Genomic DNA, 18196 nt, shown 5'->3' with positions numbered 1-18196 from the left:
CCATTTCAATTGCACATTTCTTCATAATCACAACGTCACTAAAAGGCTTTTTTGCTTTCGTTAACTCCAATGGTACTTTGTATGAAGCAGCAAGGCTAGAACTTTGTGCAGTGCTAAGTTTAGCAAAAAAAAAAACCTTGTTTTGATGCATCAATTTTTCTTATATTCTGCAATAATGGTGATTCTTGATTCCCAGTATATATCGTTTCTTTTACTGTGTAATGTAGTGTATTGTTGTTTCACATTTATACTCTTAAGGCACTGACAAAACTTGCATGCAAACAAGGCATTGAATTTTATTCTTGTTGTTTGTAATCAAATAGTTGATTTCAAATTTTTCTTCTTCAATTTTTCTTTTCTTGTGAGACATGGTTGTTCAACGATAAGTAGTAATTTATTAAGTAGAAGTGAAGTGTATTGAAGATAACACGGAAATCAATTGCAATGCATATCTAGTAATTTGGTGAGTCCTGGTGACACAACGTTGGTAAACAGACGAACGACACTAACAACAGGTGACCTGCCCCGGAACATGCATGTTGAAATGAGACATTCAGCATGGATGCAACGAAATGCAAGTAGTGTTTTGTGATGAGAGTTTTATTTTTTCGCATGTGAAAATTAAAAGGCCTAACCTACAGGAGGGCTGCACAAAATCGTTCCGCGGGCCGTGGTTTGGACAGCCCTGACCTATTATATGCTATTAAGAGAGAAGAAAGAATGAATTGTTTTAAACTTGTCCTTGGTTGGGGAACTGACAACTGCACAGGGAAGCTTGAAATATAACCAATTATCTCAAATTATTTTTGGCATCTTATTAATAAATACTCTTAGCAGCACTGAGTTTCAAAGAATATTTAACCAGGTGAAAAAAAAAAACTGAATTCTCGTGTTCTCTTTCTGGTGATTCTTTTGAACTACTAGTGGCATCCAAGTCTTAATAACAGTGTAATTGTTATAAACAAAACTTTGACGGCATATTTGAAGAGGCATGAAGTCAGCAACAGTATCTTTCTCAAAAGTAATCATAATCAGTTGATGTTTAACAGATAAACAATCCAAACAGAAATCCACAGACTGAAAATTCCTAGGTAGGTTAAAGTTTGACAGCATACTGTACTAGTATGCATTTCAAAAAATGCAATCACACACTCCTATGTATATATCTTAATATAAAACTGGTTTTTTTTGGTGAAATTTTTTTTAGTTTAGTGTGGATGTTACAAAATCTGCTTTTTCCAAAAATCTCCTGTTTTTAGGAATCCCTCCTGTTTTTTTGCAAGCAAATCCTTTTTTTACAGAAAAACTTCTGTTTTTCACCTGTTTTTTCCCTCCTGCTTACATTTTTCTGATCTCCAGCTTTTTGAAATTCAAAAGTTGGCAACTATTCAAATCAAAAACTTAGCAGAAAGATATAAGGTAAATTTCAATATTTCTGTTCCCTTTATTGTAATCAGCCTTTCAATCTAACTGAGCTCCAAGAAGTTCTAAACAGATCAATCAGCAGTGCATCTGAACCACCTGGAATATACTGTGTAATGATACAACACCTAAATGGCAGAATGTCTGAATTTACAGCAGGTTTTGGATCTTTCTTGAATGTAATATTATCCAACCTTATGGCATCACTCTGTTATTTTAATTCATCCTTTCCTAGTTAAAATTACAATGTGCAAGCTCAACCAAGATAGGAGTCATTTTGACAAAATTGTCAACGAATATTCACTGGTTCTGTTCAGTAAACACTAGAACAAGATACTCAGCTGGCATAGTTGGATTCTGAAAGAACAGATCTTCATTGGATGATAGAAGCCAAATATGATAGAAGCAGAGACTAATATTTCTAATGTTCCATCAAAAATGGGCTCCTTTAATGGTATAAGCCTTGAGGAATCAAAGGCCTTTTGATACCAAAAGGCTTTTGATTCCTCCTGGATGTTTAGTCTTATTCAAGAACTTTACTTGTTGGAGTTACATGGTTTTCTATTACAATTGATCCAGAACTTTCTTCAGAAATGAACGTTTCAATTTTTATATGAAATGTACTTTCCTGATACTTCACACAAGGTGCTCCACAAGGTCAATAGCTAATGCCACTCTGTCTTGCAATAAAATTGAACACAATAGCAAGGATATACCAGATATTATTCAATTATATTTGCATGCTGATGACCTTACACTAACATATCACTCATAGACACATTCATACCATTGAGAGGCAGTGTTAGAAATGTGGACATGAACATAAATACTTTCATTACTGTGAAAAACATCAGTAAAACATCTCTTTGATTTGAATTAGAGTCATTTGATTCTGCTTGCCAGTAATATTTATTTCTTAGGTATAATACTGGACTCCAAACTCAATGTACTCAGAACCATATCTATCATGACATCAGATTATGGTACTATCATTTATGATTCTAACTAGTAAGAGTGAAATTTCAAGGATAAACATTATGCAACACAGCATTCTGTGCACTATCCTAACAAATCTATACAAAGGCTTTGAGTAGGAGATGCTCCAAATATAATTTGGATAATCTCCACTCCATCTCAGAAGGAAGAATACTGCTCCTTCAATATGCATGCAAAATCCACAGTGTTGCAACCCATCTGATGCAATTTCTGCTCTTAATCTCCCACTGGACTTTCTGTGATAGTATCCCCCCTTCTGAAAATACTCATTAGTTTCAGACTGCAAGAATTAATGTGTAGTTGTATTATCCGTGTTGACCATATACTTCAAGAGACCAGTACACCATAGATGGAATGCAAAAAATGCTTATTGTTTCAAAATTTGTGTAACCAGGAGTTTTGTGTGCTTTGTGTTAGTCTCAGTGGAATAGCTATTGAGACCCATCCAATGCAGTCTCTACTCTTAATCCCCACTGGACTATCTGTGACAGTAAACCCTTTGGAAAATAGACCATTGGTTTTAGACTCCAAGAATTGATGTGTAGCTGGATTATCCATGTCCATGTAGATGGAATGCAAAAAGTGCTATTGACTCAAAACTTGCATAACCAACAGTGCCAGTCTCAATGGAATTGCCATTGAGATACATCTTATTCACCCTAGTTGTAATTCTTGCTGTGGTGTGATACTTAATGGCAGTAAAGAAAATGAATGGTGGAAAATCATAACATTCAACACCTTCATGTGAGACATGTTAATAACGACAATCAGAATTGTCTGTTATTCACTGATGGTGCAAAAAAGTGAACCTGCAGTAGTTGTACAGCAGAATTGTATGCAATCAAGTTAGCCCTGGACAATATTAACGTTCAACACATAGATTCCCCAAAGTCAAATCAATCTCAGTATTAGAGAATACATTCTCATCTTTACATTAAGTAATATAAGAAATTCAGTCCTCTCTGAAAATTATAAATCATAATAACCATGCCAAGTTTTACTGGATCCCTGGACATGCAGGTATTCCACTGAATGAGATCACAGCTGCAAAGACCCTTGCTTTTCTGCATTATAGGAAATATTGCAAACCTGGATAAGCTTTTTTCTTATCCTAAAAGAAGTACAACTATATGAACTTTTCTGATATCAAATAAGACCAACTTCTTAGATCTGTTGAATAATATAAGAACACAAATTGCCCCAAGTTGTGCCACTAATCATCCACAATTCATATTGTCAAAGTAAATTTCCTCAGATTCAAAGGGGGAAAAGTACTGTTATCTATGTGCAAGCTTAGAGGAACAATATGAAATTCTTAAATGATTGAATTAATTATTTCATTTTTATGTGGCATTTTCATTTCTACATCTTTTTTGTTTTTCTGCCTTAAGCTGAAACTTGTTTTAGTTGACATGTATATGTATATATTGATATTGTGAGAAAACAGTAGAAAATCACTGTAAATAAAAGAAATTTAACTGACAATCTGAAGAATTGAGTATAGAATTCTATTAACCAATAACAGTTTTTTATGAAGTTCATCTAGTATAGACATTCATAAACATTTTAACTTTCAAAATTATTTAAGACAATTTCCCTACAATTTTTTTTAAATTTTTTACAGATTATTTATGATGAGGAACTATGATATACCTTATATGAATATAGGTGGCATGGACTGTAAGTATAATCTATGTCTATCTTGTTCATTGATTTTAAGAAGATAGAAAGAATTTACAGTAAATGGTTATGCCAGTCTACGTTCTGCTTAGTTCTTTGAAGGTTTCTGTTTTGGGTACTGTATAAAAATAGCCTTTTAACCATATTAGATACTGTTATGTGAATGCCTGTCATCTGACCTGGATTAGCTGCTAAGGTACTAGGGCATTAGCATTAGTAGAGGCAAACGATGCAAGAAAGCAAGTTTATACAGCATCAGGCAAAAAAAAAAAAACCTTCCCATTTCACCCAGCCATTCACTCCAAAAGTTTGTCTAGCTCTACCTTGAATTTATTTAAGCTCCAACTTCCACTATAGATAGAAGTTTGTTCCAGCAATCAACCAATGGATGGCTAAAGCAAATTTCCGCACATTTGTTCTACAACTGTCTTTCCTCAGTTTGAATTTATGCCCCCCCCCCCAGGTATGTAATCTGAGCAAGAATCCCATCAGCATTGAGCTTGCTAAAACCATTCTAAACCTTATACACCTCAATTAGATCATTTCGCAGGTGCCTAGTCTCCAGGCGCTGCAATTTACTTAAGCCTTTCTTGGTAAGAGCAACCCTTTGTTCTACTCACCAATCTCATTGCCCTTCTCTGTATTCATTCCAGCAGCTCTACATTTTTCCTAAAATGAGACCTCCAGACCTATATGCAGTACTCAAGGTTTGGTCTGACCATTGCCTTATAAAAGGGGATAATCACATTTTTATTTCTGCTAGCAAAATTGCTGTATATCATTGACAAGACCCCATGAGCTACTCTTGCAGCGCAACTGCACTGCTCAGAAAACTTCATATCTGACTGCACAATTACCCCAGGTCTTTTTCATTCTACACTATCCTGAGTGTAGTATTGCACACTTGGTACATTACGTGGAAGTTACTGCTAACCATATGCAGTACTTTGCATTTGTCAATGTTAAACTTCAGTTGACACATCTCAGCCCACCTGCTCAACTTTTCTAGATCCTGTTGCAGTAGCTTATGGTGATTACTGTCATTAACAACCATACCAACCTTTGTATCATATGCAAAATTGGACATTAAGCCTGTTATACCTTCATGAATATCATTGGTTAATACAGAAAACAACAATGGGCTCAACATGGGGGACTTCACTAATAACATTAGTTCCACAAAGAGCAGTGCAGTGTTGAATACCACTCCCTGTCTTTTCACACTCAACCATCCCTTTATCCATAGCAGCTACTGTTCCTTAATACCATACTGCTCCAATTTGTACAGTAGTCTTCCATGTGCAACAGTATCTAAAGCTTCCCTAAAATCCAAGTATATGATATCAAAATTATTTTTTGCATACAGTTCCTTTGCGTCCACATCATAGTGTCCAGTCAAATTTGGTCAAACAAGACTTTCCCCCTAACCAACCCCTGCTGTGTCTGAACTATAATTGCAGTCTTGTCTAGATGATTCTGCTGTGCTTTAACTAGTGACTTCATTATTTTTCCTGGAACAGAAGTTAAACTAACAGGTCTGTAATTACTCATGTCACCTTTTGATCCCCATTTGTGAATTTGGGATTCATTTGCACATCTCCAGTTCATGGTTAAGGGTTTGCTTACTTCTTTTGCTACCTCCTTTAATATAGCTGGATAGATCCCATCCAGCCTTATATTTATCTTCAATGATTTCTCCTCCACTTTGCTTTCAGTTATTACAAAATCATTTAGCTTCCTGTTAGTTTGATAAGCTTCTGGCATCCACTTCCCTACAGAACTCATGTGAATGTCGATGCAAAATACTCACTCAGTTTTTCAGCTACCTGAGCAGAATCATCAACAATTGAACCATTGATATCAAGTGGATCAATGTGATTCATTCCTTTCCTTCTAGAGTTTTCATAAGTAAAGTCTTTGCTGTTTTTCTTTCTATCCTTTGTAAAAGATTTCTCATAATCTGCCTTCATTTACCTAACCTCCTTTGTGACTTGATTACAGACTAGCTTATATCTACCATATGCATCTGTGTCTCCTGATAATTTATATGCATCCCATGCAGTTTTCTTCTCTGACACGAGTCTCATTAGTTCATCTGACATTCATTTAGGCCTAAACCTTGAACAGTATTTCTTATTTGGAACAAAAAGCCTAGAAGCTTCCTAGATAGCTTCCTTGAATGTTTCCCATTTAGAATTTGCAGTTGGTAACATCATCTGCTAGTCCCACTGTATAGAATTTAAAAACTGTCAGCAAACACCCTTCCCTTTACCCCTGATGGTAGATACTTATATTAGTAAATCCCACATCAGTAAACTGTGATCACTGCTACCTAGTGGTTCCTTTATATGCAGATCCTTAATGCATGAATAATCACTGCTGATAATCAGATCAAGAATTCCCTCTGGTTGCCTCTTGAACATGTTGCTGTAGAAAACAATCATCCAGTAAATCCACAAAAGTCTTGTGTGCGTGTGTGTGTGTGTGACCATTCCACAAGTTCCAGTCTATATCTGGGAAGTTAAAATCCCCCATTATAACACAATCTGATTTACTGGCCCAGTACTTCTCTGTACAGTTGTACATTGTACTAATCAGAGCCATTTGGCATATTACACACTTCAACACTCAATTTTTCTTTCCTTGTGCTTATGTCACACCAAATTGACTCGGCATTGTATTGTCCATCTATATCAACAGAATACACTTCCTTAGATTTTATGCATTTCCTAACTAACATCATAATCCTTCCTTCCTGTCTTTCCTTTCTCTACACATCCCCAAATTCCAATTCCACATCTCTTATATCTGCCTTTGATGTCTTGACCCACACCTCAAATGCGTCAAATTTATTTACTATACTCCCGCCATTGGTGTACATTCATGTATACAGGCACCTGTTCTTACTCTTAGTTACCCTAGCACAGCCCATGTATTTACTTGTTCCAAGATGACTCCCAGCAGTCCTTGAAATTCCAAATACCATTTAAGTGTATCCCATCCCTGTAGAAACTACACGGCACTAAACAAGAAGTTCCCAGTATTGCTACGGGAACATTTAGTTATTTACATGTTGATGAAAGTTGCTGTACCGGAATTTTTTACAAAAAAGGATATCTAAAAATAGCAGGGTGTTTTTTTTTTTTTTTTTTTTGCATATATTTATCAGTGTTAAGTGAATGATGCGGGATCCAAACTTTTAAATTTTATATCACAAATTATCAATGAATCCTGAATCTTGCACATTCCACAGCATTATTACCAATTAATACATAAATGCACGTAAGATTAATCAATTAGAGCAGCACAAAAGAGAGGGAAAAATAATACTGTGGACACCTGTGTTGAACGCTGAGGTGCAACATGCAGTTCTTGAATAAATGAATCCTGTAATGTATTCCTCTTATCCAGTTCGTAGCTGCAAGTAATTAATCATGGAGTAACATCTGAGAAATTGTCATGAAAGCTATTGAATAGGCTCCCTCTGTTTTAGTACAGTGGAGAGTAGCTACTTGCATTGATGCATCTATTTTCAAGTTAAGAAACATTAACAAAATGAGCACAGAAATTTCTTGTGTGGCCCATGAAGTCCATATCTGTTTGGCTGAAATTGAAGCAATTTAGGAAAAATAATGTAATAATAATTAAACAATAAAATAATCAGAAGATTTAGGAGAAGTCCTGTTGGCCTGCCTGCCTAAAATCCACTCATCCATTCTTGATGATAAGCCCTGTTACATCACTTAGGTGGCAACAAAGGTGTAGAGTGGTTCTCTTCAAGACTCCTTCAAGAGTGGATTAACAACTAATGAAATCAACTTCATCCTCACTAACAGAAGATATATCGTGAATGATGTTATTGTCCTGAACGAGGCAAATGTTGGAAGTGATCAGAGAATAGTGAGATGCACATTTGATATTTTTTTTATTTATTTATTTTTTTTATGAGAACCCCAAACACGAGAAGTATTAGAACCTTTTTTTTTTTTTTTTTTTTTTTGGTAGCTGTTGGCGCATTGGCTTCTGTGGCCATAATGCACCTCCCAAGGTTTTTTTTTTTTTTTTTTTTGCAGTACTTTGATCCAAGCCCGAGGCGGGATTCGAACCCGTGACCTTTGGGTTGCCAGGCAGGCACTTTACCCACCCGGCTAGCCCGGTCGGCATTAGAACCAATAGTACTTAATACCGTGCTTCAGTTGGAGGTTGAGAAGATGAAAGAAGATGTTTGTTAACATTGGACTTGAACTTCTGTAGACCGTAATTTCCAGTAAATACGTATGAAGGAAGGCTGTTCCAGAAGATGAAAAGTTGGTTCTGTGAGTTTGAAGTTTGATAGTAAATGGATGTTGGCTGGTGGCAGCACGTGTTCGGACTGTTTTGAAAGAGAGAGCAGGAATTATAGAAGCCAATTCAGAAGAACAGTGCCCATGGAAGTATCTGTAGAAAAGGCATGCAGGAGAAACAGTACATCTATCAGACAGCGAGTGGAGAGACTCTGTTAAAGATGAGTTATTAATTAACCTAACTGCCCTCTTCTGAATAATGTAATCTAGAAGCCTGAGAGAAGTTTTGAGGGCACCGCCCCAAATGTGGGAACGATATTCCATGATACGGCGGATTTGCAATTTGTACAGAGTTGAACAGCTGTTTGGAAGAAAAGTAACGCCGAGAGCAAAAGAGAAAACCAAGCTTTTTAGATGCAGAGGAATCAATATTTGTAATGTGCTTGAGCCAAGAGAGAGAGATTGGAAGTTAAGGTAATCCAGAAAAGAGAGAGAGATTGGAAGTTAAGGTAATCCAGAAATGAGATATATTGTCTTGCCTAGAGATCGGAGTGTCACCAAAGATAAGCATAGGAGCAGAAGGATCCTTTTTGAGTGATATAAGACAAGACTGAGTTTTAGAAGGATTGAAATCAACTAAGTTGTCTTTGCCCTACTGAAGAATTATCTGGACATTGGCATTTAAGGAATTAGTAGCAGAAATTCAAGAAGTTGAAACTATTTGAGCAGGGCAAGGTTTCTTGAACTGGAAAGTGGAATGCAATAAGCTATCATCGGCAAAAACTATGGATAGGATTTCCAGTCAATGGGAGAAGGTCATTAATATACTAGAGGAAAAGTACTGAACTTTGGGGGACACCAGCATTAGTGGAGAAGTTAGAAGACAGAGAACCATCTACTATCACCCTCAGTGAGTGATCAGAGAGAAAACTAATTACAAAAAACAGTTGGCAAAATATAAGGCAGAAACTTGTTTAGAAGACCTTTATGCCAAACACGATCGAAAGCCTTTGAGTTGTCAAGAGCAACTGCTTGTGTTTCACTGAACTTTTCCATTGAATTTGTCCATAAATAGGTAATATCACCAAAATATCACCTATGGATCGACACTGATGGAATCCATACTGGCAATCTTTGATCAGATGGAAGGTTTCTAGGTAGTTTAAGAGTTGGCAGTTAATTGATTTCTTCATTACTTCACAAAGAGTAGAAGAGATTGCAATGGGATGGTAATTGGAGGGAGGGATTTGTCACCTTTTTGGTAACTAGCTGGATATGAGCAAATTTCCAAGCAGAAGGAAAAACACCTTTGGAATAAGAAAGTGAAAAAAGCGGCAAAGAACAGGAGTAAGTTCAGGAGCACAGGTTTCGAGAACAAGTGGAGAAATACCATCAGGACCTAGAGCTTTCTTAGCATCAAGATTCGCCAAAATCCTTCTAACATCCTTCTGACGGAAGACCACAGGAGGCATTGAATGGAGCTTGTTGGGAATGGTAGGAGGTGTTTTACCAAGATCATTAATACATGAGTTGGAAGAAAAATGGGATGCTAGCAGGTCAGCTTTATCCTTGGCTGAAGTGACAACAGAACCATCTGGTTTTGAGAGAGGTGGGAGCAGAGATGGGTAAAAGTTGTGGCCAATAGCTTTGGCAAGAGACCAGAATGCTCGGCTACCATTAGGACAAGTAGCAAGTTTTCTACTCTTAGCCTGTTCAAAATCTGGTTTGGGCTGATTAATAATTGCTTTAAAATTGTTGCGAGCGTTGGTGTAGGCAGAAAATAAAATTGAAGAATTGGAAACAAGCCAATTACAATATGCAATGTTCTTCTCTTGAACAGCCTTGGCACATATATTGGAAAACTATGGTTTAGATACATGACGTGATTTTGAAGTGGAGTGTGGGATAAAGGATTCCATTCCTACAAGAATAATTTCACTGACACTATCTGAGCAAACATTGACATTAGAAGTTTTGAAACAGTAATCCGACCATGGAAAAGAAGAAACGAAATCTCACAGGTCATCCCATTTTGCATTCTTGTAATGCCAAACAATACAAGGTTGGGAATAGCCATGAGATAAAGGCTACATTGGAGAAGAGACAATCACCAAGTTATGATCTGAGGTGCCTAAAGGGTCACTTACTTTGACCGTGTACTTAGAAGGGTTGTTTGTGAGAAAAAGATCAAGCTGTGTGGTTAAGATTGTCCAGTATTCTGGTAGGTAAATGGACAATGTGAGCGAGATCATTAGTGATTGCAAAAGCCTCAGCATCTTGACCAGCTGGGTCAGTGTGACTAGAAAAAGGGAAGCCGGCTGGAGTTGAGAACATTAAAATTACCAAGAAAAAATTACCTTACTGTTAGGAAAGTTGGACTGGAGAAAGTCAAGTTGCAAAGAGAGGAAGTCAAAGAGCTTCAAGTGATTAGTGGAGTTGGGAGAATGGTAGAGACAACAGATAAATTTCACAGAATGAGGTAGAGAGATTTTAAGCCAGAGAAGATCGAAAAGAGGAGATTCCAAATTACCAAGTCTCTGACAGGGAATATTGGAATGGACATATGCACAAGTACCACCTTTGAGGCGAATGGAATCATACAGTCAATAAAATTGGGCAATGGAGATGAGCAGTAGTTGAATCAACTGATAATTGAGATTCTGTCAGAAAAAGTACATGGGTTTGGCAGACTACAAGTTGTAATGGGCGTCGTTGAGATTAGAACTGAGACCACTTACATTTGTGAAATGAACTAGGAAGTATTTGGGAAGTTTAGATCTTTTCGCAGCTTACTCCCTTAGTTTGACAATTCATCATGCGTTAAATAGTGAGAGAAAGTGGTGGGGGCGGCGTGTTGTATGAAGTAATGAAATTTTTGGGTATGGCACACATACAGAATACACATCTGGGTATATTCTGGGTAAGAATATACCCAGATCCTTGACATAACATAGCCTTAGCATTAGCATTAGTAGAGGCATATGATGCAAGAAAGCAAGCTTATGCAGCATCAGCCAAAAAAAAAAAAAAAAACTTCACCCCTCCGTTCGGTCAAAATACCTGTCCAGCTGAGCCTTAAATTTACTTAGGCTATCAACTTCCACAACAAGGGATCAAAGTCTGTTCCACAACCAACTACTTGCAGGCCAAAGGCAAATTTCCGCACATCTGTTTGCTCAATTTGAATTTATGCCCTCTCAGGTGATTATTCTGAGCAAGAGGAAGAATCCCATCAGCATTGAGCAAGCTCAAACCATTCAAGGCTTTATACACCTCTATCAGATGACCTCGCCGGCGCCTAGTCTCCAGACACTGTAATTTGCAAAACTTAAGCCTTCCTTCGTAAGAGAAAACCTTTGTTCCATTCACTAATCTTGTTGTCCTTCTCTGTACTCGTTCCAGCAGCTCTACATCCTTCTTGAAATTAGGCCTCCAGACCTGTATACAGTACTCAAGGTGTGGACTAACCATTGCCTTATACAAGGGAATAATCACCTCCTTATCCCTGCTAGAAAAATTCCTGTATATCATTGACAAGGCACCATGAGCTACTCTTGCAGCTCGTCTGCACTGCTCAGAGAACTTCATATCTCCCTGCACAATTATCCCCAGGTCCTTTTCATTCTCTACCACTGTCAGTGTTGGACCACAGAGTTGATACGCTGCTCTGGGGTTGCTGTTTCCCATATGTAGTACTTTACATTTGTCAATGTTAAACTTCATTTGCCACCTCTCAGCCCATCTGCTCAACCTTTCCAATCCTGTTGCAGCGGCATACCGTCAGTAGTGTCCTTAACAGCCCTGCGTTTGTATCATCTGCAAACTTGGACGTTAAGCTTGATATACCATCATCAGTGTTATTTATAAATACAGAGAATGATAATGGACCCAACACTGAATCCTGGGGAACTCCACTAATAACATTAGTCCACGATGAGCAGTGTCCATTGATTACCACTCTGTCTTCTCCCCCTCAACCACCCCTTTAATCATAGCAGCAATTTGCCTCCAGTACCACACTGCTTCAATTTGTGCAGCAGTCTTCCATGTGCAACAGTATCAGAAGCCTTTCTAAGATCCAAGTATATAATATCAAAGTTATTCCCTGCATCCAGTTCTTTTGTGACTGCATCATAGTATCCAAACAAATTGGTCAGGCAAGACTTCTCCTTAACAAAACCATGCTGTGTCTGAGCTATAACTGAAGTCTTGTCTAGATGGTCTTGTAGTGCTTCTTTAACCAGTGCCTCCATTAATTTTCCTGGAACAGAAGTTAAATTCACAGGTCTATAATTACTTGTGTCAGCCTTTGATCCTCCTTTGTAAATTGGGGTCACATTTGCACATCTCCAGTCTTTGAGGAAATCTCACTTCAGCACACTGATCACTGCCACCTAGTGGTTCCTTTATCTGCAGATTCTTAATGCATGAAGAATCACTACTGATAATCAAATGAAGAGTATTACTCCTTCTAGTTGCCTCCCGAACATGCTGATGTAGAAAACAATCATCCAATAAATCCACAAAAGCCTTGCCAGTGTATGAGTGACCAACCTACAAATTCCAGTCAATATCTGGGAAATTAAAATCCCCCATTATAAGACTCTGATTTACTGGCCCACTCTATTTCCCTGTACAGTTTTTTATTATACTCATCAGAGTCATTAGGCCTATAGCACACTCCTACTCTCAATTTTTGATCTCCCCATGCTTATGTCACACCAAACTGACTCGACACTGCACTGTCCATCGATGTCGACTGGCTTCACTTCCTTGGATTTTGTGTTTCTTAACTAATACCATAACCCCTCCTCCCTTCCTTCCGTTTCTGTAGATGTTGTACTCCCCAAATTCCAGTTCTGCATTCCTTATATCTGTGTGACACGACGTCTCTGATATCCCAACAATATCCGCCTTTGATGCTTTGAGCAATACCTGAAATTCATCAAATTTATTTACCAAACTCCTAGTATTGGTGTACACGCAAGTGTACATGCACCTGTTCTTTTTCTTAGCTACCCTAACACAACCCATGTGTTTACTTGTACCGCAATGACTCCCAGCAGTCTCTGAAATATCCTACATCTTGTTTTCCAGGCTTCTGCTCATTCCAATAGAAGCAGTGCAAGAATCACTTTCACCTCTGCCAGTGGCTACTGTTAATCTATTCGTCCTTGTATCCCCCCCCCCAAGCTAGCAGTTTTCCGACCCACCTAACACTGCCTCGATAGCATCAGCAAATATTCTTGCACCCTTTCTATTTAAGTGTATCCCATCCCTGTAGAAGTAGTCTCTCCTGTTAACAAGTACAGACCAGGCTGAAAAAAACTCTACCCCTTGAGCCTTGCACAATCTTTCCAGGGCCGAATTGATGAACAAGGCTCTCATCATATACTCCTTCCATTATATACTCCCTCCTATAAATGCAAGTTTGGAGAATGAATTCTTGAATTCTGAGTAGACATTACTATCTTTATCAAAAAAAACAAAAAAAAAAAAAAAACCAATGAGCTTTGTCTTGAGTTTTTTGAGAAATGAAGTTTGCTATTTGCATTGCCCTTTTCATTTTGGCTTCATATTGAAATATCCAGGTTTTGTGCACTTTGATGATATTATTCTGAAAGTTTACTTTTTGCTCAAGTTTTGCCCTGAATATCAACTTTTCTCAGTCATTTGTTATAAGCTAGATTTTTGGGAACCATTTTCAAAGGCATCCTTAAGAGTGATGATTAAAAACTCAATGAAACCATTGGAATTATTCTGCTATGCTTCCAATAGTCATTTTTCAGTCAGTGGGAACAAGTTCCACACTCCAGCATTTTAATCAATTGCCACTGTTGTTGGATAGCTGAATTGAGAACCATCGTGGACATTTTCTTATTCATTACAAAATCATTTGTGACATTCAAAAACTTGTCCCTTCAACACTACAGATTCCTTTCATGAACTTCTTAAACAATCCATAACTTTCAGGACAGTTTTTGCACTTTTATCTAGAAATGTTAGGTTCATGTGCTGTTCCATAAATTTTTCAGTTGTTTTATGTTTTTGAAGCAAAAACAACTTTACTTTGTTAGATGAAATAAATATATAAATATGTGTGCTGACAACTTTATACCCTTCATTGTAGACAACTGTACATAATGACGGGAACCTCCAGATAACACTGCAGGTAATTCATATTAGTACCATACTAATCCAGTGCCCACATTGGGCATTGGATTAGTGTGATCCAATGCCCACAGCTTAGTTCCAGGCTAACAGCTAGGAATCTGTCATGTTTACCATGATTATGACTCTCAAAAGCTTGGAATAGGGGATCTTAGTGGTCGAGAAGACCTGTTTTAGAATACCATGCCTTCCTTCCCCAACAGGATGAGAGGTCCTGGAATGGCTTATCTAAGATCATTCAGCTAGTAGGTTTGACTGCAAGAGCCAATCATGTCGATGCCATATCCCTATCCTCATCTGAAGGACAGGATTCAGGCTGGTGGCAGTGTGGGCATGGTGCCTGGGTGTTGGGCATCCTTTTGAGCTCTGTAGTGAGTGGAGCACTGAAACAACATAAAAGCCTAATGAATCCTGATAGTCTAATTTCTTCTTCTGGGACCCCAGCATCTCCCTGAGAGCGTATTGGTTCAGATACTCATAGTACCACTGCAGCAAAATGGCCCAGATTGGAAGAAATATCAGGATCTACACCATGCTTTCCTGATAGTGCATTACATGAGCAAAAAAACCCATAGGAAAAATGTCACTTTTTAAAACTATTATTATTATTCAGAAGGATTTGAAAGGGTTGGCATGTTCTCCTAAATCTGTCAAACTGCTGTGTTCTGGGGAGATGTCTCCAGAACACAGCATTCCCCAGATTGGGGGAATGCCATCAACCGAATAGGACTGAATTCATTCCAGTACACCATTTTGGAATGGCACCTTCTTGAAGTGTCTAAAGAGGAAATATGTTCTGAGCTGAAGTCACAAGGAGTGACAGTGGCAAAACTAATATTTATATGTAGGAATGGAAGCCTAGTCCCTGTTAGAAGCCTTATCTTTACTTCTTCATTTGCCAATATCTCCAATTCAATTACTATTCGGTACTTGAACTGCCCAATAATGCCTATTATATGTACCTAACTCACTAAGGTGTTTTAAGGACTGAAGATACAGACAGTTGCAAATGGCCTGCCTTGGTGCCCTTGCATGTGCTGTAAATAGTTACAAGGGACCACAAAATTACAGGTGTTCAGCTATAAAACCTAAGTATATTAACTGACAAGGATAGCACCCTACTTACTCAAGAGCATGATGAAAAGAGATAAAAGGTTTAAAGGCAGAGCTCAGTATATTATACCAGGAGGCAAGAAAAGTGGTGAAACCTGTAAATAGCAACAAATCTTCATAGAACGTTGCAGGAAGATTTTCCATCAGGATGCATACTGAAATGATTACATTTAGAATCATTTACTCCCATCACACATTATTTGTTAAGCCAGCAAAAATCTGTAGAGAAAGACCAATCAGCTGCCACTCATATCAGTACCTCTTACTGCAGCTCTCTACTAAAACCCAGTAGGTAGGGAGGAAATGTCCAAAAATGGAAGTACTCCCTATTGTAACACAAGAAAAAAAAGGGATAGCTAGGACAGAGGACTCAGTCTTGGAACTCTTTGTGGAGAAAGAAATAAACACAGGACACCATCAATATTTCCATCGAAAAGATAAATCCAGGACTTAGAAGAATAATCAACAGCACTTTGGAAGTCTGATCGATAGCTCCACCAAGCCTAAATAATGGCCAGATTCATACAGTGGATTCTAACAAGTTGATGACATCAAGGCCCTGCTCCATAGGCACAGGCCAGTTTGCCTCTTCTTGTAGGAGACAAATTGGCCTCTAAAGGCAAATGAGAACCCTATTTTGAGAATCATCCTGAGTATCCTTTGCATGTCAGTGTGATATGCAAGCAGAGCAAAGGATGGTCCTGCTCATGAGGGACCAGCCTCCTAGTGGACAACTCTTTCTAAATAATTCTTCTTACTACTGTAGAGATGGTTGCCATTTGCCTTTCTGTAAGATTTCTCTTTACAATCTGTTCTGTGTATTTGCCAGGGGGATTTACATCTTCCAGGACCTTGATGATCTCATTCAGAAACTGCTCTTTTCTATTCTTTTATCAGATCTCAGTGAACATAATACCAGTGGGGTAGTGCAGACACTAATGCAAGGGGAGTGTATAATAGAGTCCAAATACTAAACAATCATTTCCTAAATGTGCGAATGAATACATTTTTTTCACATGGATACCTATTCATTTATTGTTATTTATCTCTCTGCAGCATAGCATCCCATTGGGCTTTTTAAAAAATTTCCAAACTGGTATGTGACTTTTCACTTAATTTCAATAAGGGGGTATTTACACAGAAAAAGTCGTCTGCACCTTCCCTTAACTGACACTACATTGACGAAATTTGACTAACAACCCAAGTGGATATCCAGCTATTAAAAAAATAATAATAAATAAACAAAATTAAAGTGAAAAGCAAGCAAGCAAGCAAAAAAAAATTATTGAATAATCCATGTATTTTTATTCTTTGATAAATGGTTAAAAATAATTTTTTAAAATTCTTTTCTGTTGATATCCAGAAAATGTGAAAGAGAAATTTTATGACAAATAACATCCCTATTAAATACAGTGTAACCCTGATATACTGCACCTCATTATATCACAGTTTTAGATATAATGCCAGTGTTATCATGTCCTGGAAGAGGAATATAAAAAATAATGCAGTTTATGGCAAACACAAATTTCACAATCAATGCTGATAACAACAAATTCCATACCTCATGGAGGGAAAACCAGTTTAATTCAGCGGTTTCCAAATGTGGGCCATTGAGCTGCTGTATTTACTTGTGCAATATATTCTGCTAACAACCTAAGTGGATATTCAGCTGTTAAAAAATAATAATAATAAATAAAAAAAAAATAAAGAGAGAGTGAAAAGCAAGCAAAAAAAATATATACACAGTGACTTCTTATTTTACACGTGTTTAAATTGTGTAAATTTAAAATAACGTGTGGCAACCATATTTGTGGTAATCACCATGAGAGAGGGAGTATATACCCAAACAAAACAGGAAATTCCACAATCAATGCTGACATCCCAAACAAAACTCCTGTTTTGTTTGGGATGTTTTGTTTATATTGGAAAATTCCTAATTGCACTTATTTCCATTGCTGAAAAGACTGTGCCTGCCTTTAAGACTGAAATATCGGCTAACACTTCTGTTTGGCACTAATATGGAGGGTCTTAAACTGAAACCTGCGTGCATTTACCACTGTCAAAACCCTTGTGCACTTAAAGGTTATGACAGGTCACACATGCCAGTGTATTGGCACTCAAACCCTAAAAGGTGGATGACTGCTGTTATTTTCAGAAGTTATCTTAGATCTCAATTATGACCAGAATTGGAAGTGTATTGCAAGGCAGAAGGAATTCCTTTCAACATCTTACTTATTCTTGATGCCACAAGCCACCTACCCAGTATTGTTGACATCTGTTCCAATATGAAGATTTTTTTTTTTTCCTTCTGGCAAATACAACCTCAATACTCCAGCCTGTGGACAAACATGTGATTAAATCTTTTAGGGCTCAGTATTTAAAGCACATTCTGGCCAATCTAATTGGCAAGACTAACTTCGAACAGATGAGTGTGCAGCATTATTGGTGAGCCTTCAATATAAAAGATGCTTTAAAATTCATTGATGCTGCATGGTTCCACATACCTGTATTCAAAGATCACGGCATAAGTT

General features: G+C 37.6%; 1 protein-coding gene across 1 annotated transcript in view; it reads left to right on the top strand.

The window, feature by feature from the left end:
* The window catches only part of LOC150083034 (poly(A)-specific ribonuclease PARN-like), a 504128-nt gene that overhangs the window by 403073 nt on the left and 82859 nt on the right, over nucleotides 1-18196 (top strand). The window contains exon 14 of the mRNA XM_090376989.1: nucleotides 4043-4098. Within this exon, the coding sequence (XP_090233115.1) occupies nucleotides 4043-4098 (56 nt within the window). The remainder of the gene's footprint in view (nucleotides 1-4042; nucleotides 4099-18196) is intronic.

This window comes from Mastigoproctus giganteus, chromosome 7, assembly GCF_048544385.1.
Source record: "Mastigoproctus giganteus isolate SK-2022 chromosome 7, ASM4854438v1, whole genome shotgun sequence".
NCBI lineage: Eukaryota > Metazoa > Arthropoda > Arachnida > Uropygi > Thelyphonidae > Mastigoproctus > Mastigoproctus giganteus.
The sequence above is the reverse complement of the archived record's forward strand: the minus strand, read 5'-3'. Positions and strand labels throughout refer to the sequence as shown.